The following is a 26,103-nucleotide window of genomic DNA, read 5'->3' as shown; positions in this document are numbered from 1 at the left end:
AAAACAAATATCTGAAAAACAGCTAAGGAGAAATTACTTTTAGAGAAATGACAATTACTTTCTGAGAAGATTGGTTTCTTAGCAGTAACAATGGAAGAAAGAAGACAGTGGGGTAATATCTTCAATGTGCTGAAAGAAAATCTTTGCCAGTCTAGAGCTTTGTACTCAAAGAAAGCTATCACTTAAAAGCGACAGCAATAAAGACATTTTCAGCCTAGCTCAGGATAACAGGAGATGGGGGTTGGGGGTGAGGGCCAGGGAGGGCTGAGTATTTACCATCAGCAGATCTTCATTAAAGGAAATCATAAACCTTAACGCTAGTCAGAGGAAGAATTAATCCAGATGGAAAGTCTAAACAAAGACCAAAGAAATTATAAATAGGTAGATCATTCTACTTGAACACTGATTATATAGAATGTTGATAATGTCTTATGGGGTTAAATTAGAACTAACATATAAAACAATTCTGTATCATTCAAGAAGAGGTCATTGGTATTGAAGTCTCCTAAGTATTTGTGTTGTTCAGCAAGAGGGTAAAGATATTGATGAACCCTTGACAGTGATAAATATTGAAATGTCTAGTATTACTAAGAGAATAAAAACAGTATATAACTTAATATGTTTCAGAGAGAAAAAAAATTAGGCTGGAAAAAGTAATCCAAAAGTAAGCAAGAAAAAAATTACAAGCAATCCTGAAGTAAGAGGTATTTACTTCCAGTTAAAAAATAATTAAGTCCCAGGGATGAAAAGTACAGCATAGAGAATATAGTCAATAAGACTGTAAAAAAAAAGAAAAAGTATGAAATAAGATAAAAGAATATGAATCCATTAGTATCAATTATTGATATTAATGTCAACATATTTCAATTGGCTAGCCTCCAGTTGTCAGGAGCAGCGGCCTAAAAAGTCAGAGTAAAATCAAGACCTGAGCAATTTGGACTGCAATTTACCAAACAGGTAGGAGTGGGATTCTGGACCTTTCTCTTAACTAATTCTATAGCAATGCCTACAGGCAGCATGCAGATTGAAGGATGAGAGTATCAGTGGTAAAAAGAGCTTTAAGATGCAAAGCCAGTCATTGCACCAATGTCAGAGTTTCTACCAGAAAGCAAATTAAAAGGCAGCAAAACATGAGTTGCTGGATAAATTTTTTTTAAAGATTTTATTTATTTATTCATAAGAGACAGAGAGAGAGAGAGGCAGAGGGAGAAGCAGGCTCTCTGCTGAGCGGAAAGCCCGATGCGGAACTCGATCCCAGGACTCCGGGATCATGACCTGAGCCAAAGGCAGACGCTTAACTATCTGAGCCACCCAGGCACCCGCTGGATAAATTTCTTAAACATGGTCCTACATCTTCCTCAGAAATGGCATTGAAAGCCCCCGTTGAGAAAACACTTCTGAATTCCAAGACTGATTAAAGGAACAATAGTTCTACCTTTGATGTGTTGCAATAAAATTAAGACGTGAACTTGGGAGGACAGAGATGATATTATTCCTTAATACAGTATTATATTAGCATCTTAATCGATTAATATACACTTTACCCAGTTTTATATCATACTGAAATATTAATATTTGCTTTGACATGTCTGTGGCCAGTTTTGGACAAGGCCATTTAAAACCAATTATGTCTTGATGTGGGGGCAAAGGCCCTAATTGCATCTTTGTTTCTGTGGGATTGGGATGCTCTGATTCAGTTCTTAATTCTTTTGATTCATACCCTCTTTCAACAGAGAACAGGCTCAAAGCAGGAAGGCTTTTTCCATAGGGATGCATTTAGTCTCTACCACCTCTTAGTTCAGTAGGCCCTTGAAGATTTCGCACATTCAAAACACCCTGGGACACTTCCAACCAAGTCATAAGGTCATCACAATTGTCTGCTGCTGACATTTTGTTCCATAGGTGCCTAAATGTTCACTCCTGGCTCTCAAAGGCTTTTGTCAGCACCTTACTGAGTTGGCAGTGACACCCACCACACACCTTATCACCCAGCCTTGGGGAGTCAGTTTAGCATCTTATCATCTTGCTTGTTGGAACGGATGCATCCAGCATTCAGACTGTTCATGCCACTGGTACCATAACCAAAAAAAAAAAAAAAAAAAGGCATTTTTTTAACTCAAAGACTCAATGCTTTTATTTAGATTTAAACCACAGATTGTTGGGCCTGTAAGTAGGTCACACTTTGTGTGGAATGACCCAGCTCTGTCCTTTGCCATCTGGCTACATGAATCAATGTCAGATGTATGCAAATATATCTCTGAGAGGAGACCCTGGAAAACAGTGTTGATAGACCAAGCACCAACCCCAGGACAGCTACCTGTCCTAGAAAAATCACCGCAGCACAGGTTTAAATGTGATCTCACTGTCCATTATTTTCACTGGATGCTAGAGTCTAAATACACTCTGCGTCTGCTTCATTTATCTTAATTTTATTACATGCCCAGAAATTCAGGGGAGTTCAGAGACAGCATGGAATGGTTGAGAAAGAGCATGTGATAAAAACTCTAAGGAGCACCAAGGGAAAAAAAATAATCATAGTGAGACAATGAGGTTTGTCCAGCTGTCTGTCCAGTAACCAACTGACTGCGGGTTGTCACAGAGCCACTGGGATTGGTTCTCAACTTGGACTTCAGAGCTTTAACAGTACAATAAGGATTGGGGTTAATAATTATAATTATAAATGTTATTTATTTATTTTTTTGTTATTTATTTAAACGTAGCTTTGTTTGCAAGAAGACAGAACACAGCTGGCAATAGTGCATGCAGAATAGAAAGATAAAATCAGTAGAGAATAAATGGGGAAAATAAGATATGGGGAAAATAAAAACAGAAAAGTGACTTGGAAGCAGGAAGGAGTAAGTTAGTAAACGACACACAACACCCACTCCATAAAAGCACGTATATTAGTTGGTGTTGGGCCACAGAGTCTGTAAGTCAAAACTAGCTATAGAGAAGAAATATCCCTGGAGTAGCTTGGGCTTCATAGAAGGTTGGCATTGTATACTTTCCCATCCCCAGATGCCTCCATATACTTATACTATCCCCAGATCTTCATTGTTGTACATTTATCCATTCAAACATTTCTTGAATGCATTTAATGTGTCAGCACCATGCCAGGTTCTGAGGAAACCATGGTTTATAGAAAAACAAATGATCACATAAAGGAGTGTGGAGCTATAAGCTGAGATACCTTTTCTGAAGGAAAGGAACATGGTTCCTGGAAAATTTATTACAGAAAAATCCAGACTGGTCTGGATGGGGTAGGTATCAAAGGGTAAAGATCAGGTAGGACTTCTTAAAGCAAGTAATTTTTGAATTGGAAGCTGAAGCTGAGTAGGAACTAAGTAAGTAAATGATGTGGGGTCCAGTGGAGTGAGGAGGGGTGTATGGATAGAGGGAAATATTTCTAGAGAGGAAAAAGAGTGCATGCAAAGGCCCTGTGGTAGGAAGGACCATGGTATATTCAAGGAACTGAAAGGCCAAGGTAGATAGTGCACAGAAAGCAAAGAAGAAAATATAAAATGAGGAAAGAAAAGTAGACAGGGGTGAAACCCATACATTATCAATTTTGGTTTTTATCCTAATAAGACTTAACTGTGGTTGGGGGTAGTAATCTGAACCAATTTACATTTTGAAAAAAATTCTATTGATTGAAGAGAACAAATTGAAGGAAAGAAAGGGCAAGCAGGATGCTAAAGATTAGTTAGGGCTATTATATTAGTGCATTCAAGAGAGCCTGGTAGTGTGGACTTGGTTTGTGACAATGGAGACAAAAAGAAGTGGAAGGATGTGAGAGGCAGGATTTGGTGCTGGGTTGGTGGTAGAGTGTAGGGAAAGGCAGGGGTCACAGAATTACCTGGATATGGAGTTTGTGCAACTGGGCGGATATTGTCACCTATCATTGGCCTAGGGAATTTCAGAAGAGAGCCAAACTGAGAATGACGAGACAGAGCCATGAGGGTAGTCTTGGACATGGCGTGATTGAGATATTTTAGAGGCATCCAAGAGAGAAGTCCTATAGATGGTGAGGTATACCAATTTGGAGTTGAGAGAAGTGTTAGCTGGGAATAAAAGATTTGTGACCTATATGCACATACAGATATACATATAAAGGTGGAAGGGAGGTGTGAGCGTGAATGAGGTTCCCAAGGAACAGAACATAGCAAGAGAAAGAAAAAGCCTCAGATGGAGACTTGATGCATTTTCAAGGAGCAGCTTGGCCTGGGGTTATTCTGAACACAGCATTAAGATTGTAGGGGCAAATCTTTTTTTTTTTTTTTTTTTCTTACACCATGAACTTACATTTCTTCCCTATTATTTTGCTTTGTTTTGATTGGATAGACAACTATCCCCCCCTGATTTCTCACTTTTGAATTTCCTTAGTTAACTCGATCACCCCTGCCAGTAATGATAGAAGTTTCACCATAAATGGTCTTAATCAAGATGAAGAATACTTTTTAAATGAGTTAGTTTTTAATGAATAGGACTTTATATGTGTGCTAAATGATGCTTGTTACCAAAACCATTTAAGTATTAGTGATTGTATGCTTTTTGTCTTTTACTGGTCAATTAATCTAGCCTTGTCCTGTGAGATTAGCATGAGGTGCTGCCCATAGATAGTCTGAGAATTTACTTGAGATGGCCTGAGATTCATGCATGGTCATTTACTTAGAAATGACCACCTTGTATATTTTAGAAGATGACATCCCTTGGGGTGAGTTTTGCAAGCTCATTATGGCAAGCTACGTCTAACAGAAAGGACAGGATTTTGAAACAGATAATTGAGGAAACCAGCAGAAAAGTTTAAGTTCATGTGATTCAATAGTTTTCATTGTCCAATATTGTGTTTTCATAGTACACATTGAATAAGAGGGTAAGATCTTTATTGACAGGCACAGTTTTCTTCCGATGATTTTTTGTTCACTGAATTTGGTAGTGATGGCGTTCCAATGAAAAGTTGCATTTTGTTCATGTGGGCACATGAATTTGCACATGCTGTGTGTCTGCCCATGTTTACTGTGTAGTTAAAACCAAGACATCAGTTGTGATCTCCCCAGAAGTAGCAGTAACTGTATAACTTAAGCAGCAAGTAGAAGAATCTGGGTTTCTTTAATGTAGGCAAGAGATAAGAATGTTGTTTTCAAGTTCATATGAAAGAGGATGATGGAGTGGTTCTGTCTAGCCACAAAGGGCAATCCGAGTTTAAATTAATTAAGATTAAATAATATTAAAAATTAAGTTCTTGTGTCACGACAGCCACACTTCAATAGTCCGGTGTAGCTGGTGTCCACAGCGTTGAGCAGTGCGAATATACAACTTTTCCACCATCCCAGAAAGCTCTAGTGAAGGTTTCTGAACTAAAGCAGGAATCAAATCCAGGCTGCTGCCGGTTTTTGCATAGCCTGTTGAGCTAAGCATGAGTCTCACATTTTGAAATGATGGAGACACAATCAAAAGAAGAATGATATTTTAGAACACATGAAAATCATCCAAAATTCAAACTTTAGTGTTTCTAAGTAAAATTTTATTCAACCCAGCCATGCCCACTCCTTTATGTATTGTCTATGACTCCTTTCTCACGGCAACTGCCGGATTGGGTACCTGTGATAGAGACCCGAGAGCCTGCAAAGTCTAAAATATTTACTCTCTGACTACTCTTTACAGAAAAGTTTGCCGGCACTTGAGCTGAAGGAGGGAAGGTAGCAATGTCACAAGTCACTTTGACAGAGACCATTCTGTGTGGTTTTCGAAAAGGAAATCTGAGGAAGGAAAAATGTATTCAGAGCGCGTGCCCTGATTTGCTTGCTGTAGGATGCCCTGCCTTTTAGGTCGACTGGGGTAAAGGCTCCAGAAATGCTGGAGGCAGTTTTTAACGTAAATCCGAAGGCCTTCATCGAAACCTCAGCTTTCTCAGTGTCTTTTTGTAACTTTTTAAAGATACCGTCTAAAAGTTCGCTTCGCTCTATAACGTGCTCTCCTCCCCATTGTCAAAACGCAAGTTAAGTTCTCTCGAAGGTTTGACAGTATGAAACAAGGAAATTCACTTACCCTCTTAACAGCAATGCCAATTATCTTCTTAACCTTCTCTTGGGTGGAATGGCTGAGACAATGAAAAATTATTTTGCAGTGGGACTTGAGCCAAGTCAGCATCAATCTGTTCTCATTATTATCATGTCTCTTCATCTCTTGAGAATGGGCTCACTAATAAGAATATGCTACCTCTTATTGGGCCACGATTAAATACATGCAAGAACTTCGTTAAGCCATTCCCTGTCAGAAATGCCACAAGGCTATTGAGAATTCCTGCAGGACCAGGATTGTATCTTCTTTACCTGTGCATTGACCTGTGCCATGCAAAGCACCCTAAGGAGCTCAGCTGACCCATTTGATAATGTTGATGTACAAGATTGTATCTGGGGAAAAAAACCCTCAGGAAATGCATATCTTGTTTAAGCCTCTAAATCCTCAGCATTAGCCTTAAGCCTGACTTCAAAGGAGTAAATCATCAGGAAAATCTGTGACCGAAGGGATTGTCCATGGCTAAATTCAGGTATAAATTCTAGTCCCCACCTCAGTACTGTGTGCCTTTGACCCCCCAGTGTCAGTTTCAATCACTGGCTGCTAGGGGGTATTTCAGGTTAATACCATGATGTGGTAAAAGGAACAGGAGCTCATATACTTCCAATCTCTAAGATTTCTGAGCCTACTTTGGTTTATACTGTCTTTGTTTACGTCCTCCGGCAAACAGAGGTTTTCAGAGTATTCTGCAGGGGGATTTGAGGACATCCAATTGGTTCAGTATAGAATTCCATGTTGATGCATGCCTGGAAGGAGTCATTGGACCAGTAATTCCATAGTAAAAGGACCTGAAAATCAGCCATTTGACATTTAGTTTTCTTATTGACATGCATCAGATTTAATTTAATTTAATATTAATGAATGGGAAGGTAGAATAAAATGTTTGAGAATGTATACACCACTTGGTTTTTAAACAAAACAAAAAAAAGATATTTGAGTAAAATTTTGCATTACTGAATGGGTTTTGAAGTTATGATTAAGATCCCTGAAGCACATAGCGGCAGTTTTGGGAGCAAAAAGTACTTTTTCACCCCATGGAGTATCTAATGCCAGGTAGATGGTTTTGTCGGAAAATATCATGAAGCCCACCAGTCTTTGATAATTGCTTCAAATTGTGTACATATATATATATAATCCGAAGTCTCTTTTTTAAATGCTTGTACTGTCAGTGGTCTTTGATTTATAACCACTGGACCAACAAATTATATTAGCTTCATCAGGCATCATTTTTCGAGGATGTGAGGTGTAAGACAATAACAGGTGGGTGAGTAGGAGTGAGAACTCTAGAAGTTGCGAGAGGAGATTCCAGTCAGAGGGAACAGCAAGTGTGGCTGCCCAGAGGCAAGGGGACCATTGGAGGAAATTAAGGAAGTCTATTACAATAGAAAGAGATGGGGAAAAAAGAAGAAAAATAAAAGAAACTGAAAAAAAAGAAAGAAATGAGGCCGAGGAAGAAAATGGGGCCAGAACTGGCAGATCACTGCAAGAGGCAACAAGAGCTTAGAGCTTTGTTCGAAGGACAATAGCAGCCATTGAAGATGCATGGTCTAATTTGTGTTTTAGTAGAATTTCTCTGTGATGTGGTGACTGAATTGGAAAGAGGAACGAGGAAACCAGTTAGAAGGCTATTCTATAAAATAGTGATATTCTGGACTGGTAAGAATCATCCAATGATTGTTTGATAGATAAAAATATTCCCCATCCAATGGTTCAGGATGATAAAAAAAACAATTTAGGCCCAGTAACCCATTATATGCATTTTTTTTTTATGTATCATATTAAGTACCCTGTCTAAATGAAACTCAACGTTATAGTTGTTTTTTTTTTTTAATATTTAAGAGTCTCATGAGAAGCTACTGAATGTGAGTCTGCATGTATTATTATCAAATCTATCCAAAGACTGGCATCAGTATATCTATGTAGAGCATATGTTCTAGCCCAGATTTCACACAGGTAACACTGGGAGTCCCAGACATAAACTTTAGAAGCAAATCTGTTTTCCGCAGGTGGAACCCTCCACTATGTTCAGAGTATATAACATATGCTCACGTTCGGAGCAAACTGAATGGGAGGTGAGGGCAGTCCTGCTTTGTCACTGGCCCACGAAACTACCTGCCACATGATGGACAGTCACATCAGATTTCATTAGAGTGTTAACCACAAGTTCAGCAGTGACCTTTCTGTCTCTCAAGTCTCATTTAAAATTTCCCTGCTTTTGTTTCTAACTGGATGATTTGGCCTTGGCTTCCAGTGCCTTAGAATCATCACTATGAAGGTCTGGTCATTATAAAAGAGTGGGGTCATCCTAATGCCCTCAGGACATACCTTCAATATTAGGGTGCTGAATAAATCCCACCAGTTCCTTTTGTTATAATATGTCTCTTTTTCTTGAAAGCAAAGCCCTAAAATAAAAAGTTTAAATGGCAACTTAGTTTTTGATAACTGAATTTTTATGAAATAAATTCAGACTTACGAATTCACCTAGTAGATATTGCTTGCCATTTGCATATGACCTTTGAATCGACATTTTATTGACCTAGGATTGGAAGGACTGAGACTTCCAACAGCAAAAAAGAAACTGGCTGTAATAAAATTGTGTGGCCTTAAAATTCCAATAGAACACTTGTTTATACTTACTCAGGGAAATGGAGAGTTACATAGGAGATTTAAATAAATTGTGGAACACTTGGTCCTGAATAGTGCCCATTATGATACTTTAAACAGATTAAATTTAATTTAGAAGTCTCAAGTTTCCTGAGTGTCAGAAAAGGTGAAACTGCGGTCATAGGATGTAGAGACTGGCACAAGGAAAAACAGCCAGAAATTCTGAACTTGGATTTCTTTGCATGTCCTTGTGCTACATCACTTAAAAGTTGATCTTGATGACCACTGACATTTTATAAGCTCGAGTGCAAAGTGCACTGTATTCCTTTGCCATGGATTAAAGCACATGATAGCTCTTGAGCCAGATTATAAGAATTCCTATCATAAGATTATGAGAAACGAGAGGGAAGAATCAGGATTGAAAGCCTGACCCAAAGATGACTCTCTTGTTTAAAGAAAATGTTTGATCTTGCTTTCAATGCATGGCTTCCTGAGCAAAGATCTTTACTATAATAAGTAACTGTTTGCAACTTTACCACATGGATTAGTCTGAGTCCTTACGGAAACACAAAAGGGCTTAGTTATCTGATGACAAAGACCCACATTCCTCAGAAAGCACCCCATGTTGGCAGCTGGACAGTGCAATCAAGAACTGTCATTGTGGAATCAAAGCAAACTCCCAATTTTTTATCAGAGCTCTAGTGGGTTGAATGGTGGTCCCCCAAAAGATAATATCCACATCCTAATTCCCTGAACCTATGAATATTACCTTATTTGGAAAAAGGGCCTTTGAGGATGTAATTGAGGTACGGATTTTGTGATGAGGAGATCATCCTGGATTTTCCAAGTGGGCCCTAATTCCAATGGCATGTGTCCTTATAAGAATGAAGCAGTGAGAGATTTGACACAGAGGGGGAGGGATCGTGAGCACAGAGGCAGAAACTGGAGGAGTGCAGGCCAAGTCAAAGAATGCTGGCAGCCACCACAGCTGGAAAAGGCAAGGAACCAGTTCTCCCCAGGAGCCTTTGGAAGGAGTATGGCCCTGCCAACTCCTTGATTTCAGACTTCTGGCTTCCAAAACTGCAAGAGAATGGATTTTTGTTCTTTTAAGCCAACCGATTTGTGGTGATTTGTTACAACAACCACAGGAAACCAATACACCAACAGTGGATTCAGTTCCCTCCATTTATTGGTACCCTTCCTAAAGTCTGCATTTCTGGATGAGGTATCTTCAAAGTCTTTCCCCTTCCATGCTCCTGCACATCCTTCTGGAATATTCTTTGTGGCAGTAGTACAAACCATTACAACCACATTTCTTATAGATTGTATGTGTGAAATCTGCAGAGCTCAAAAAAATATTTGATCAAAAGTAACTCTTCGGTTAGTGAATTGCCTTCTTCTCGAGTTCATTCATTCCACAAATATTTGTCGAGTGTTCGCTATGTGCCAGGCATTGTTTCTGAGTAACGGAGATCCAGTGTGGAAGAAAATGGGCAAGAAACCCCACTCCCGTAAAGTTTCATAGTCAAACAATAGGTAAAATAAAGAAATAAAATGTATAGCATGCTGGGAGGAAATAAAACTACAGAGAAAATTAAAAGAAGGAGGGATAGAGAGTGGAAGTTTTCTATTCTTTTTTCAAATTTTTTTTTAATTTAAATTCAACTTAATTAACATATACTTTATTATTAGTTTCAGAGGTAGAATTCAGTGATTCAACAGTTATATACAACACCCAGTGCTCCTTACTTCAAGTGCCCTCTGCCATGCCCATCACCCAGTTACCCCAGCCCCCCACCCACCTCCCCTCTAGCAACCCTCAGTTTTTTCCCTATAGTTAAGAGTCTCTTATGGTTTGCCTACCTCTCTGTTTTCCTCTTATTTTATTTTAGTTTTAGTTTATTTAGTTCTCCATTCTTTTTTTATGTTATGTTAATCACCATACATTACATCATTAGTTTTTGATGTAGTGTTCCACGATTCATTGTTTGCATATAACACCCAGTGCTCCATGCAGAACGTAGTTCTCTACTCTTAAAGGATGATCAGGAAAGACTTTGTTGAGAAGGTGACCTTAAGGAGGTGGTTCTATAGAGAAATAGAACCAATAGGAGCTATTATTAGGAACTGGTTCACATGCCTATGGAGGCTGACAAATCCAAAATCTTCAGAGCAGATGTCACAGTTCAAGTCCAAAACCAGAAGCTGCTGGAGAACCAGGAAAATACTTCACTTCAAAGGCCATTAGGAGAACTCTCTCCTACTAGGAGGTTCACCCTTTGTTCTATTCGACTGATTGGACGATCAAGCAGCTCCAGGGGTGGCTAGGTTTAATAGTATGTGTCATCCACACACTCACCTAAAATTAAGAAAGAGCTTGGGGGGGGGGGAGCAAGATGGCAGAGGAGTAGGAGACCTGGATTTCGTCTCCTCTCAGGAATTCAGCTGGATAGGGATCAGACCATTCTGAACACCTACAAACTCAACAGGAGATCGAAGAAAAGAATAGCAACAACTGGGGCTCCTGGGTGGCTCAGTAGTTAAGCGTCTGCCTTCAGCTCGGGTCATGATCCCAGAGTCCTGGGATCAAGCCCCACATCGGGCTCCCTGCTCTGCGGGAAGCCTGCTTCTCCCTCTCCCACTCCCCCTGCTTGTGTTCCCTCTCTCGCTGTGTCTCTCTCTGTCAAATAAAAAAATAAAATCTTAAAAAAAAAAAAAAAGAATAGCAACAACTCTCTCATCAGAAAAGCGACCACTTTCTGGAAGGTAGGACGTGCGGAGAAGTGAATCCGAGGCGATATTCAGGAGGATAGACAGCGGGGGAGGGGGGCTCTGGCAGCTGCTTCTGGCAAGTGATAGAGCAGCGGAGCACAAAATCGGAACTTTTAGAAGTCAGCTCCCCTGAGGGATGTCGCTCCGGTGGCTAAGTGAGGGGTGGAACCCTCGTGGGACAGTGTGGTCTCAGGACCTTCGGGGTCACATAAAGACCGGGGGTGCCTGAGTGTGACAGAGCTCCCAGGTGTCGGAGCAGGGAAGCCGGCTACAGAGGTGGAGCCCAGGTGCGGGCTCTCAGCTCGGGGTTGCCATAAACCGTGATCCACAGCACAGTCGGGCCACTGCTCCTCCAGCAGGGACCCAATAAGTGGCAGATCCGGGGAGACTCACCTTCCTCCCCCGGGAGGAGTGGCACGGGAGTGCACCGCAGAGATCTGCTGGGTTTGGAGACTCCACACTGGGTCGAATGCCGGAGATAGAAACGCGCGGTCATAGGCCGGGTGAGCACGGAGTGCGGCCGGAGACCGGGGAGACGGGAGTGACTGACGGCTTTTCTCTGGGGGCTCACTGAGGAACAGGGCCCCGAGTTCTCGGCTCCTCTGGGGCGGAGATTGGGAGGCCGCCATTTTCACTCTCCGCCTCCAAAGCTGTACGGAAAGCTCACAGGGAACAAAAGCCCCGGACAGCAATCCGAGCAGATTACTTAGCCCAGACCGGGCAAGGGCGGGGCAATTCCGCCTCCAGCAAAGACATTTGGAAACCACGGCAACAGGCCCCTCCCCAGAAGATCAGCGAGAACAGCCAGCCAAGACCAAGTTTACCGATCAATGAGAACGGCAGAACTCCAGCACTAGGGGAATACTGCACATAGAATTCATGGTTTTTTTACCATGAGTCTTTAGTCTTTCAAAGTTAATTTTTTTAACTGTCTTTTTTATTTTTTATTTTTTATTTTTTGAATTTTTCTTTTTCCCTTTTTCAACCAACATCTTATCAATCCCTTTTTTAAAAAACATTTTTATCTTTCATTTTTAGAGTCATATTCTATCCCTTCATAGTAGTTACCCATATTTTTGGCATATATATATAAGTTGTTCTCTCTTTAAAATTTTGAGATAGTTTCTTCTAACAGATCAAAATATACCCTATATCTCTAGTATATGGTTTTTTTTCTACTCCCCTGCCTGATCACATTCTCTCCCTTTTTTTTTTCTTTTTTCTTTTTTTAAATCCTCTTCTTTCTTTTTTCAAACAACTTCTTATCAATTCCTTTTATAAAATTTTTTATACTTTCCATCTTTACAGTCATATTCCATCCCTTCATCATATCAACCCTTATTTTTGTACATATATAAGTTTTTCTTTCTTTAAAATTTTGGGAGGCACTTTCTTCTAACAGACCAAAATACACCCAAAATCTAGTGTGTGGCACTGACCTATATACCAGCCTGATCATATTTGATCACATTCTGTTTTTTTGTTGTTGTTGTTGTTTGTTTTGTTTGTTTTTATTCTTATCTTTTTCTTTTTCTTTTTTTTTCTTTTTCTTTTTTCTTTCTTTCCCTTTCTTTTCCCACTGCTTCAGGTCTTTTCTGATTTGTTTAGAGTATATTTTCTGGGGATGTTGTTAACTCTGCTAGCATTTTGTTCTCTCATTAATCTATTCTCCTCTGCACAAAATGACAAGACGGAAAAAATCACCTCAACAAAAAGAACAAGAGGTAGTACCGACTGCCAGGGGCCTACTCAATACAGACATTAGTACAATGTCAGATCTAGAGTTCAGAATCATCACTTTAAAGATACTAGTTGGGCTTGAAAAAAATATGGAAGTTATTAGAGAAACCCATTCTGGAGAAGTAAAAGAACTAAAATCTAACCAAGTAGAAATCAAAAAGGCTATTAATGAGGTGCAATCAAATATGGGGGCGCTAACTGCTAGGATAAATGAGGCAGAAGAGAGAATCAGTGATATAGAAGACCAAATGATGGAAAATAAAGAAGCTGAGAAAAAGAGAGATAAACAACTACTGGATCACAAGGGCAGAATTCGAGAGATAAGCGATACCATAAGACGAAACAACATTAGAATAATTGGGATCCCAGAAGAAGAAGAAAGAGAGAGAGGGGCAGAAGGTATACTGGAGCAAATTATAGCAGAGAACTTCCCTAATTTGGGGAAGGAAACAGGCATCAAAATCCAGGAAGCACAGAGAACCCCTCTCAAAATCAATAAAAATGGGTCAACATCCCGACATCTAATAGTAAAACTTACGAGTCTCATAGACAAAGAGAAAATCCTGAAAGCAGCTCAGAAGAAGAGATATGTAACCTACAAGGGTAGAAACATTAGATTGGCAACAGACCTATCCACAGAGACCTGGCAGGCCAGAAAGGACTGGCAGGATATATTCAGAGCACTAAATGAGAAAAATATGCAGCCAAGAATACTCTATCCAGCTAGGCTGTCATTGAAAATTGAAGGAGAGATAAAAAGCTTCCAGGACAAACAAAAACTAAAGGAATTTGCAAAACAAAACCAGCCCTACAAGAAATCTTGAAAGGGGTCCTCTAAGCAAAGAGAGACCCTAACAGCAACATAGACCAGAAAGGAACACAGACAATATACGGCAACAGTCACCTTACAGGCAATACAATGGCACTAAATTCCTATCTTTCAATAGTTACCCTGAATGTAAATGGGCTAAATGCCCCAATCAAAAGACGCAGGCTATCAGACTGGATTAAAAAACAAGACCCATCGATATGCTCTTTGCAAGAGACTCATTTTAGAACCAAAGACACCCCCAGATTGAAAGTGAGGGGGTGGAAAACCATTTACCATGCTAATGGACACCAAAAGAAAGCTGGGGTGGCAATCCTTATATCAAACAAATTAGATTTTAAACCAAAGACTGTAATAAGAGATGAGGAAGGACATTATATCCTACTTAAAGGGTCTATCCAACAAGAAGATCTAACAATTGTAAATATCTATGCCCCTAACATGGGAGCAGCCAATTATATAAGGCAATTAATAACAAAAGCAAAGAAACACATCGACAAGAATACAATAATAGTGGGGGGCTTTAACATCCCCCTCACTGAAATGGACAGATCGTCTAAGCAAAAGATCAACAAGGAAATAAAGACTTTAAATGACACACTGGACCAGATGGACTTCACAGACATATTCAGAACATTCCATCCCAAAGCAACGGAATACACATTCTTCTCTAGTCCCCATGGAAATTCTCCAGAATAGATCACATCCTAGGTCATAAATCAGGTCTCAACCAGTACCAAAAGATTGGGATCATTCCCTGCCTATTTTCAGACCACAATGCTTTGAAACTAGAACTCAATCGCAAGAGGAAAGTCGGAAAGCACACAAATACATGGAGGCTAAAGAGCATCCTACTGAAGAATGAATGGGTCAACCAGGAAATTAAAGAAGAATTAAAAAAATACATGGAAACCAATGAAAATGAAAATACAACTATTCAAAATCTTTGGGATGCAGCAAAGGCAGTCCTAAGAGGAAAGTATATAGCAATACAAGCCTTTCTCAAGAAACAAGAAAGGTCTCAAGTACACAACCTAACCCTCCACCTAAAGGAGCTGGAGAAAGAACAGCAAATAAAGCCTAAACCCAGCAGGAGAAGAGAAATAATAAAGATCAGAGCAGAAATCAATGAAATAGAAACTAAAAGAACAGTAGAACAGATCAACGAAACTAGGAGCTGGTTCTTTGAAAGAATTAACAAGATTGATAAAACCCTGGCTAGACTTATCAAAAAGAAAAGAGAAATGACCCAAATCAACAAAATCATGAATGAAAGAGGAGAGATCACAACCAACAGCAAAGAAATACAAACAAGTATAAGAACATATTATGAGCAACTCTATGCCAGCAGATTCGATAACCTGGAAGAAATGGATGCATTCCTAGAGATGTATCAACTACCAAAACTGAACCAGGAAGAAATAGAAAACCTGAACAGACCTATAACCACTAAGGAAATTGAAGCAGTCATCAAAAATCTCCCAAAAAAACAAAAGCCCAGGGCCAGATGGCTTCCCAGGGGAATTCTTTCAAGAAGAATTAATACCTGTTCTTCTGAAACTGTTCCAAAAAATAGAAATGGAAGGAAAACTTCCAAACTCATTTTAGGAGGCCAGCATTACCTTGATCCCAAAACCAGACAAAGACCCCATCAAAAAGGAGAACTACAGACCAATATCCCTGATGAACATGGATGCAAAAATTCTCACCAAAATACTAGCCAATAGGATCCAACAGTACATTAAAAGGATTATTCACCACAACCAAGTGGGATTTATCCCTGGGCTGCAAGGTTGGTTCAACATCTGCAAATCAATCAATGTGATACAATACATTAACAAAAGAAAGAACAAGAATCATATGATCCTCTCAATAGATGCAGAAAAAGCATTTGACAAAGTTCAGCATCCTTTCTCGATGAAAACTCTTCAGAGTATAGGCATAGAGGGTACATACCTCAATATCATAAAAGCCATCAATGAAACACCTACAGCGAATATCATTCTCAATGGGGAAAAACTGAGAGCTTTCCCCCTAAGGTCAGGAATGCAACAGGGATGTCCACTATCACCACCGCTATTCAACATAGTATTGGAAGTCCTAGCCACAGCAATCAGACAACAAAAAGAAATCAAAGGCATCCAAATCAGCAAAGAAGAAGTCAAACTCTCACTCTTTGCAGATGATATGATACTTTATGTGGAAAACCCCAAAGACTCCACCCCAAAACTGCTAGAACTCATACAGGAATTCAGTCAAGTGGCAGGATATAAAATCAATGCACAGAAGTCAGTCGCATTCCTATACACCAACAACAAAACAGAAGAAAGAGAAATTAAGGAGTCGATCCCATTTACAATTGCACCCAAAACCATAAGATACCTAGGAATAAATCTAACCAAAGAGACAAAGGATCTGTACTCAGAAAACTATAAAATACTCATGAAAGAAATTGAGGAAGACGCAAAGAAATGCTCAATATCGCTTGGCATCAGGGAAATCCAAATCAAAACCTCAGTGAGATACCACCTCACACCAGTCAGAATGGCTAAAATTAACAAGTCAGGAAACGACAGATGTTGGCGGGGATGGGTATTTACCCCAAAGATACAAAAGTAGGGATCCAAAAGGGTACGTGCACCCCGATGTTTATAGCAGCAATGTCCACAATAGCCAAACTGTGGAAAGAACCAAGATGTCCAACAACAGACGAATGGATAAAGAAGATGTGGTATATATATACAATGGAATATTATGCAGCCGTCAAAAGGAATGAGATCTTGCCATTTGCAACCACGTGGATGGAACTGGAGGGTATTATGTTGAGCGAAATAAGTCAAACAGAGAAAGACATGTATCATATGACCTCACTGATATGAGGAATTCTTAATCGCAGGAAACAAACTGAGGGTTGCTGGAGTGGGGGGTGGGGTGGAAGGGATGGGGTGACTGTGTGATAGACACTGGGGAGGGTATGAGCTCTGGTAAGGGCTGTGAATTGTGCAAGACTGTTGAATCTCAGATCTGTACCTCTGAAACCAATAATGCAATATATGTTAAGAAAAAAAAAGAAGAAGAAGAAGATAGCAGGAGGGGAAGAATGAAGGGGGGGAAATCGGAGGGGTAGACGAGCCATGAGAGACGATGGACTCTGAAAAACAAACAGGGTTCTAGAGGGGAGGGGAATGGGAGGATGGGTTAGCCTGGTGGTGGGTATTGAGGAGGGCACATTCTGCATGGAGCACTGGGTGTTATGCACAAACAATGAATCATGGAACACTTCATCTAAAACTAATGATGTAATGTATGGGGATTAACATAAGAATTAAAAAAATAGTTCCAAAAAAAAAAGAGCTCAAAAAGATAAGTAACTAGTTTCACTGAGAAATTAAGCATCAAATATGATTATGGCAGACTCCAAAGCCTGCTTTCTTTTCATTTATTTATTAGATTTTTTTTTTTAGTACTTCTAAAAAAAAGATACTTGAGCTGTGGACTCCCAAGTATTCAGGGCTGATCTGTGTTTGTTTTTTAACATATTTTCCCCAGTGTTCTGTTCACATCTCCTAGAGCCACTGAGAATTCCCCAGCATTTGCAGGACTGCTGTCAGGGCCCATACGACTGAATTGAAGCAGCGATAGCAGGTCTCCTCCTATATGAGCTGAAACACAGTCAGCCTGTCCAAGAATAGTGTGAAGTTTTAAAGATGAAAGGGACATGGTCCTTGCTTTAAGTTCTCTGGGAATCTCATTAGGGCGATATAACCAAGTGAAGTGATGACATAAGATAAGGGCTAGGATCTCTGACATTGACATAAGTAGACAAGAGCTCAAAAAAAAAAAAAAAAAAAAGAAGAGAAAAAAAAAAGAAAGAGAAGAAAAAAGAATACTTGGTCTGTAGAAAGTACCCAGGGAAAGGACATTGTGAGTTGAGTGGAAGAAGATATGGCAAGAGGTCTGGGGAAGGTGGAAAGTCTGTAAAGGCCAGGCTTGAGCAAATTATCTCAGAGCAAAATATGTCACCCTCTTCAAAAGTTCCAAGATTTCATAACTCCCAATAACTTTGGCCAGTATGCTTTTTTTTTTTTGGAGGCAATAAATTCATAAATGCTATAAAAGCAAATTCAACACGGAACCCTCCATTGATTTAATTTTCTTTTTAATTTTGTAGATACCACTTCATACTGAATCTCATCAAGAATAATGTGACCTGATCCATCCATCATACCGAATGACTTCCCCCTTTTGAAATTTGAAATCAGTTTTTATTTTATATGCAGGCATAGCATCCCACAATAATTATAAGCAAAAAAAAAAAAAAAAAAAAAAAAACCCAAGCAACTAACTAATAAAACACTTTCCATCAGCATTTTCTATGATTGCAATCTATCTGCTGAAGTAGCCTGGTGTTATCTCACAAGGCAGCTTCCTTCAAATGTGTGAGTAATGGCTATTAAGTCATTTTATGGAGTCATTTCTAAAACAATACACTTTGTCATGTTACCTTAATTACCTTTAGCTGTAGCTATATTTTAAAGAACAGAACCCCTTATCATGATTGTTGTAAGACAAATTCTTTTTCCCCTTGTGGGAATCATGAGGCTAATGTGTTTGCCTTTTTCCTTCTAAAATAGATCTTTATTAAAAGAAGATCAGCACAGTCAGAGTAATTGAGATCAACAGTTCTCTTCATTCTGTGTTCAGTTTACTCCTGAGCTTTTACTGCCTTTCTAGTGCTATCCTTCCATAAGACAAATCCTTCTTCTGGCAGGGGTTCTGTAACAAGCGTATTGGTGAGCATGTGCGTGCACCTCCTGATTTATAATCTCTGCTCTAATGCTTGTGCTAATTGATATTAAAATCAGAATTCCAGGGCGCCTGGGTGGCTCATTTGGTTAAGCAACTGCCTTCAGCTCAGGTCATGATCCTGGAGTCCCAGGATCGAGTCCCACATCGGACTCCCTGCTCAGCAGGGAGTCTGCTTCTCCCTCTGACCCTCCCCCCTCTTGTGCTCTCTCTCTCCCATTCTCTCTCTCTCAAATAAATAAAATCTTTAAAAAAAATAAAAATAAAACAATAAAATCAGAATTCCAGGGTAAATGCTAATAAACAAAATAAGTTCTGAACAACACAGGCCACTGTTTCTGACAGTTTTATTCATGTGCATGAAACTCAGGCTTTGCAGTTCCAAATTCAAATCCTCCACTGACTCTGAGCTCACGTCCTTGAATGTGTGACTCATACTTGGGGTAACTTCTTGGAGTTATTTTTTTAGGGATGTTGAACTTGTTTGGAGGGGCTTTAATTTGATTCTTTAGCTTTGTGCAAAGAGCTAGTTATCTGATGTGGTCTGAGGTTTGGAGTAAGAAGGGAGTAAATGTAAATAAGACATTAGCATTGTCCAGTTACTAGCAGAGTTAGAATTGATAGCTTTATCTGTAGTTCTGAAAATATCTTGGCTTATGTGGCCACTGTTGCAAACTGTAATAAAATTGAAACAAAACAAGGAAATGATGACATCGATGTAAAATAGAATGAAATTTGACCATTGCAAATGCCATGCTTTACCATATTCTGAAAGCCTAGAGAGAATGGCAAGGGCCAGCTTACTCATGTGCAGGGATAGGCAACTGATCAGTAAAAATGCTTACGTCGTAAGTGAATAATTATATTTTTAATATGGATTTTTGACATTTGGATCAAATTTGGTGTTCTTTGTCAACTTTATATGAAATAGAGCTAATTATTGTTATCATTTCTTGCTAATGACTATTGGCTTTGACTATTTGTCAATCTAGCCTTACAATTTATTCAGAAGTGGTTTTGAATCACATATTGTGCTTTGTGGCAATGCAAAACCTCCTATTGAAGTATTTTTAATTATCTCATATTGAATGAACTAAAGAGTATGTGGATTCAGTACCTAACAGTTTTGATTCGTAGACTTGACAGTGAAATGATTTCAGAACAACAGGCCAAAATATGAAAGAGAAGAAATCATAAATTCTGAATATGTATTCTTTAATTGGTTAAATTGTACATTAAGGTTTTTTTAATATCAGAAAACACACAAAATTTACTGAGATGAAACTATGAGTATTTGAATTTGGAGAATGACAATATTTCACCCTTTTGTGTTTTACCAAGTTGTGGCTAAATCATGACCTGATAGCATCATCTAGACAAAAAGTCTGAGGAACTTCTACACTATGAATATATGGAACCTCTGTTAGGCATTATTTCAAAATCAGGACCTCCTGGCTTTGGAAATTTTCATTTTGTGAAAGTTAAAGTTAGACATTGGCAACCCAATGACTTTTACTTTCCTGCTGAAACAAAATTAAATATTAAGCCAGTAGCTGAGGGCCAATTTTTTGATTTCACGCCCCTAAAAATTGAACATTCACCCCACCTTAGGCATATTCATTTACTTATTTATTCATTGTAGGTATTATTAGACTAACACATACATTCATTATAAATGAATGTATACATAATATGTAAATATATTTTACAATTATAATGAAATACTAATGTAAAAGGATGAAATAAAGATGAAAATAGTAATTTATTTATTAATGATTCAAAAAACCTCTCTGCTCTCAAAGTGAGAGCACGTGTGTTTGAATAGACTTCATTATTTTCAAATGTCTTGGTTTAACACTGTGATTCAGAAATTCAAAGCGCTGGCTCTGAGTTTAGGTATTTTTTCAATACTTGTTTTAATAACTGTCAGTGGTGGAAGAAAAGATTCCTTGCACAGATTTGAAGATTGAGATGGAAGAATGCATCTCAGCTGTGTTTATTGCATCATTACATCTCTTCTCATTCAATCCCATCCACCAGCTGTAAAGGTTTGACTTTATAATGGCTGCTTAATTTTTAAGTGTTCTGCTAATTATAGTGACTTCACACATTCATTAACATGCTATAGCTATACACTTAGGGCAAGGTTTGCTGTTGGCTACAGAGAAGTAATCCATATTTCAAAGAGCCTTCTTAATAATATTATTTTTTAGACTGACCCTCTGGTAGTATCTGATTACTATTATCTCATGATGTAGGAAAAAGGGAAAGGTCAACTCTGCCAGTTTTTTATTGGTTAGCATTTGCATAATTGCTAATATGGTCCATCTTCATTTTTTTTTTTTTTTTGCAAGGGTTTCATTCCTTTGATGAGGGTTTGTTTAGTTAAAATAGACAAAGTAGCCTGTAAATCCATTTAACATGGCCACATGGGAACTGAATAGGTTACAGGGTGCCAAAACTGAACACATAAGCAAGGGCACCACTGTTTAACACTTGAAGACATGGGACCCTCCTCTTTCCTCAGAAGGCCTTGAGCACCATGTGGCACCCATAACCATCTGACCAACACTAACATGGTACCAGTGTCAAACTTTATAATAAGTATGAGTAAAGCTACATTTTCTTGCAAGTGGAAGTTCTAGTATTCTTTCCTCATATTCCAGTGGATCGTTTTTCTATGTATCCTCTGAGAATAAACATGCCTCCTTGGAGGGTACAGGTTTAGGGTACAGGAGGATACTAGATCATTTTTTCTCCCCAAGAAAATAGATCATGAGTTCTTTTGGTGACTAGAGAGTTCTGGTATTTTGGAGGCAGGGAAGATACTTGAAGTGCCCATGTTGTAAGCATTATGTCTTCGAATGTATCTAAGCATATTAGATCTGTCCATTTTTGCTTTATATAGTTTGAAGATATAGTTATTAGGTGCATACATATTTACTATTGCTATGTTCCCCTATTAAATTGATCCTTTTATCAATATGAAATGTTGCCCTTTAATTTTTCTAACCTTAAAATAATGCTCGCCAATATAGTAGCCACTAGCCTTGTGTGTCTATTTAATTTTAAATTAAAGACAGACAAATTAAAAAATGTAGTTCCTCAGTCTCATTGGTCACATTTCAAGTGTTTACGAGCCACATGGCTAGTGGCTACTCTATGGGATAGCACAAAAAACATTTCCATTATCTCAGAAACTTCTATTGCACAGAGCTGGCTTAAAGCTACTTCATCTGATATTAAAACAACTACATTTTCTTTTAGTTGATGAATGCATGGAGAATTAGACCAGTCTACAATCGTAGATGGAGATTTTAACATACCTTCAAAAAGCAGGAAAAAATCAGTAAGGATACAGAGGATTTGAGTAACATAACCAACATAATCTAATTCATACATTTAATACATTACCTCTAACAACAGTACAATACATATTCTTTTAAGCACATATTGGAAGTTTAGCAACATAGGCTATGTGCTAGGTCATGAAGCAAGTCTCAAAACTTCAAATTATTAAAATCATACAGAGTATATTCTTTGTCAATACTAGAATTAAGCTAGAAATCAATGACAGAAAGATAACTAGAAAATCCCCAAATATTTGGAAAATAATCAACATGCTTCTAAATAACCCAGGGGTCAAAGAAGAAATAAAAATTAAAATGAGAATGTATGTATTTTGAACTGAACAATAATGAAAATACAACATATTAAAATATATGGAATGAAGCTTATGCAGTGTTTGGAAGAAAAAACCTAGCTTTCAGTGCATATATTAGAAAAGAATATAGAGTGACAGTCAGTGTTCTAAGCTTCCATCTCAAAAAAAAACTGGAAAAGAAACAGCACATTAAACCCAGAGAAAGTAGAAGGAAGCAAACACTAAAAAGAACAGAGGGGTGTCTGGATAGCTGGGTCAGTTAAGTGTCTGACCATTGGTATCAGCTCAGGTCATGATCTCAAGGTTGTGAGATGGAGCCCCTCGTTGGGCTCTGTGCATGTGCTCTCTCTTTCTCTCTCAAAATAAAATAAAATAAAGTAAAAACAAGAACAGCAATCAGTGAAATAGAAAATAGGCAATAATACAGAAAATCCAGAAGGCTACAAGTTGGGTTTATTAGTTGAAAATGATTAATACAATTGATAAAACCCACTGTAACACTGATTTCTCTCTAATGAACTTAATAGCATTCATTGCTCAGATAAGAAGCTTACTTTGAAACAGTAATTTGCTGAACTTCCATGCAGGTCCATTCTCTTTCCATTATGCTGGGCTTTTTAAAAGCCTGCTTTTCATCATTAAGTTGAATCATAATCAGAGCATAATCAGGCTAATAAAAGTGCTGAGGGAAGGGAGAACATTGAGAGAAAGCAAATCTGTGAACTCAAGGAGGTGACATTAAAATGAGCCTTTCAAGGGCTTCAGTGGACAGTGTAGAGAGAGGGACAATTAAGTCTTCATTTTTAAAAAGATGAAGAAAGAGCATCTCCTCTATTTCACCGTTCAGAAAGGTAGGAGAAAATGATTGACAAGTCACAAATATTGATTTTAACAGTGGGGACAGAGCAAGTGGTAGGTCCACTTGATGCCAAGTCTCCCTGTAGGGGAGGCTTTGATTACTGAAGGCACGCACCGGGGGTTATGTAACTCCATAATCGTGAAACTCAGAGGAACTGGGGTCACACCTAAGGTCTGGGTTTTGCTATCACCATAGTGGTGTAACCTGCTCATCAGTGATTCTCAAACTTTAATGTGCATGCAGATCGCCTGGGGATCCTGTGGAAAAGCAGGTTCTAAGTGAGGAGGACTGGGTGGACTTAGTAACATGTCCACCTTCATCATCTGACTTTATAACAAGCTCCCAGGCGATGCTGATGCTGCCGGTCCCTGGACCGTACTGAGTAGGAGGATTCTAACTCAGAAGCCAGAGCTAACAGCCCAAACACCCCATCGTGACAATGGCTGTCTCACCTGGCTTGTGTAGTGTTGGTGCACACAGTTCAGGATTAGTTACTAACATTTATGAAGTGTGAAGTTTCACGTAAGCATGTGAAGCTTCCCTTAAACTCTGGGAAGAGCTGGCTAGAGTGGGCCTGCTTCCATGCATGGCAAGTCAGCGGGAGAGGAGTAGAGACTGTTGACTCAGGAAGGCCATGATTTATCTTCTGCCATAAGCCCCACCTCTATCACCCTGACCCCTTGCGCATAGTCCATGGTACTTGTTCATCTGCCTTCCTAATCTCAAGGGCTCTCAATCTTGCCTAAATATTGGAATCACTGGGAAAGCTTTCCGAGGTACTGATGGCTGAGTCCCATCCCCAAAGATCCTCATGTCTTTGGTTTGGGGTGAGACTTGGACATTCTAAAAGGTCCCAAGTGGTTCTAATGTGAAGCCAAGGTAGAGAATTTCTGTTTAAATCAATTTAGTGAGGGGCACCTGGGTGGTTCCATCAGTTAAGCGGCTGCCTTCAGCTCAGGTCATGATCTCAGGGCCCTGGGATCGAGCCTTGCATCAGGCTCCCTGCTCAGTGGGGAGTCTGCTTCACCCTCTCTCTCTACCCCTCCCCCTCGCTCATGTGCTCTCTCTTGTAAATAAATAAAATCTTTTAAAAAAATCAATTTAGTGACCACTGCAGCAAGATTTTTAGCCACCATCTTCAGAAATTCTGATTCAGAAAGTCAAGACCACCCATCCCCTAATATTTGCAAGACCAGAGAGGCAAAAGTAAAACCCTGTTTCTTCCCACCCCCACCTCACCCCTGTTCTTTCTTGTGCCATAAAGGATCGTCTGTGCATAGGTGTGGATATCCAAGGTCTGTCCTTCCTCCCCTTCAAATGTCCACCCCTAGGTGACCCCTTAGACTCAGGTATGTGCAAAATGACTGCAAGGTCACCTCTCAAGAGGACTGACCATGGAAAGCAGACTGTGAGGGACTGGAAAGGCGGCTTGGGGCCAGTTAGAAGGGAATTCTGGTATTCCAGGAGAGTGTTTTATGACACCAACCAATTTTCTGAACCCAGCTGGGTGTCCTCCAATGCAATTCAGTTCTGATGCTAACTACTGGGAGTTAGCACCCACTCTACAGCTTAAGTGTTCAGTCCCACAAGTCTGCCCCCCTTGAGATGCTAGGCTACCCGTACCTCTGACCAGCCAGCTACAAATCAGGGGTTCCCACAACCCCCTCTTAGGTTTGATCATTTGCTGGCATGTCTCACAGTACTAAGAAAGGCACTTATGCTTCCTGGTTTCTTATGAAGGACGCAAATGAACAGCAGATGAAAAAGTATGTGGGGCATGGTCTAGGGGGTCTGGAAGGACAGAGCACAGGAGCTTCTGTCCCCACGAGTTGGGGTGTGCCACCTCCCAGCATGTGGATGCGTTCTACAACCCAGAAACTCTCTCAATTCTGTTCTTCAAGAGTTTTTATAACGCAGTCTCCAGCTACCCGCCTTCCCCAGAGAGTGGTACTGGGGGCTGAAAGTTCCAGTGCTCTAATCACTTGGTCCTTCTAGCCATCAGCCCATCCTGAGGCTATCCAGGGCCCTACCGTAAGTCACCTCATTGGCAAAAACTCAGATGGGATGAAAGGGACTCCTTATGAATCACAAAAACAAACAAAAAACCCCCACTCCTATCACTTAGAAAATTCTAAGGGTTTTAGGAGCTCTGTGCCAAGAACCAGACACAAAGACCAAATCTTATGACACCCCACCTGGTAGGCCAGCATTCCAGAGGTTGTGTTTCCAGAGGAGCTTGCCCTGTGAGGAGTGTGTGCATGGAGGAGGCCAGAAGGGGGCTGGGGCTGTGAGGAGCCCTTTGTCCAGATCTAAGAGTGGTCTCCTAGGAGATCTGGGGTGGGCCTGAGAACCTCATTCACAGTCTCTCCCAGGAGATTCTGAAGCAGACGATCCACAGGGTTCATTGGGAAAGACAAACCCTGCAAGAGAATCAGGACCAAAGAGGAAAAGTTTCCTCTCTTCCCCCACGCCCCCACCCCCCGCCCCTGGCCTCTGTTTCACCGTTCTCAGTGCTAGTCAGATCCTGGAAACTGCACTTGGAACATCGAATGGGGAATTTGTCATGCTTTTGCAGATGCATCATGTTTGGGGAAGTTGGAAGCCAAATACTTGGAGTTTCCAAACAGTCTATCCCAGGAGAGAATGACTGCAGGCTTCGAGAAAATGAGAGAGATTTAGGCTGGCTGCACCCTCTGCTTCTGGGAGCTCTTTCCACTCAAATGTTATTGTCATATGTGGCCTGAGAAATAA

The 26,103-nt window shown here is 39.7% G+C and overlaps 1 protein-coding gene across 7 annotated transcripts in view; it reads left to right on the top strand.

Moving 5' to 3' along the window:
- PLCB1 (phospholipase C beta 1) overlaps positions 1-26,103 on the top strand; it is a 683,394-nt gene that overhangs the window by 619,717 nt on the left and 37,574 nt on the right. For 2 of the 7 annotated variants that reach the window (XM_064572837.1, XM_045885405.3), the window contains one exon: positions 18,195-18,358. The exons of 4 other annotated variants lie outside the window; for them this stretch is intronic. In XM_064572837.1, coding sequence (XP_064428907.1) covers positions 18,195-18,227 — 33 coding nt within the window. In that variant the 3' untranslated portion in view covers positions 18,228-18,358. Of the gene's footprint in view, positions 1-875; positions 5,392-18,194; positions 18,359-26,103 lie in introns of those variants that run through there. One more of the 7 variants, XM_064572836.1, reaches the window with a different exon arrangement.

This window comes from Mirounga angustirostris, unplaced genomic scaffold (genome assembly GCF_029215605.1).
Source record: "Mirounga angustirostris isolate CCGP_5_RB_7025 unplaced genomic scaffold, mMirAng1.0.hap1 SCAF_10, whole genome shotgun sequence".
Taxonomy (NCBI): domain Eukaryota; kingdom Metazoa; phylum Chordata; class Mammalia; order Carnivora; family Phocidae; genus Mirounga; species Mirounga angustirostris.
This window is presented reverse-complemented; position numbering and strand designations above follow the sequence as displayed.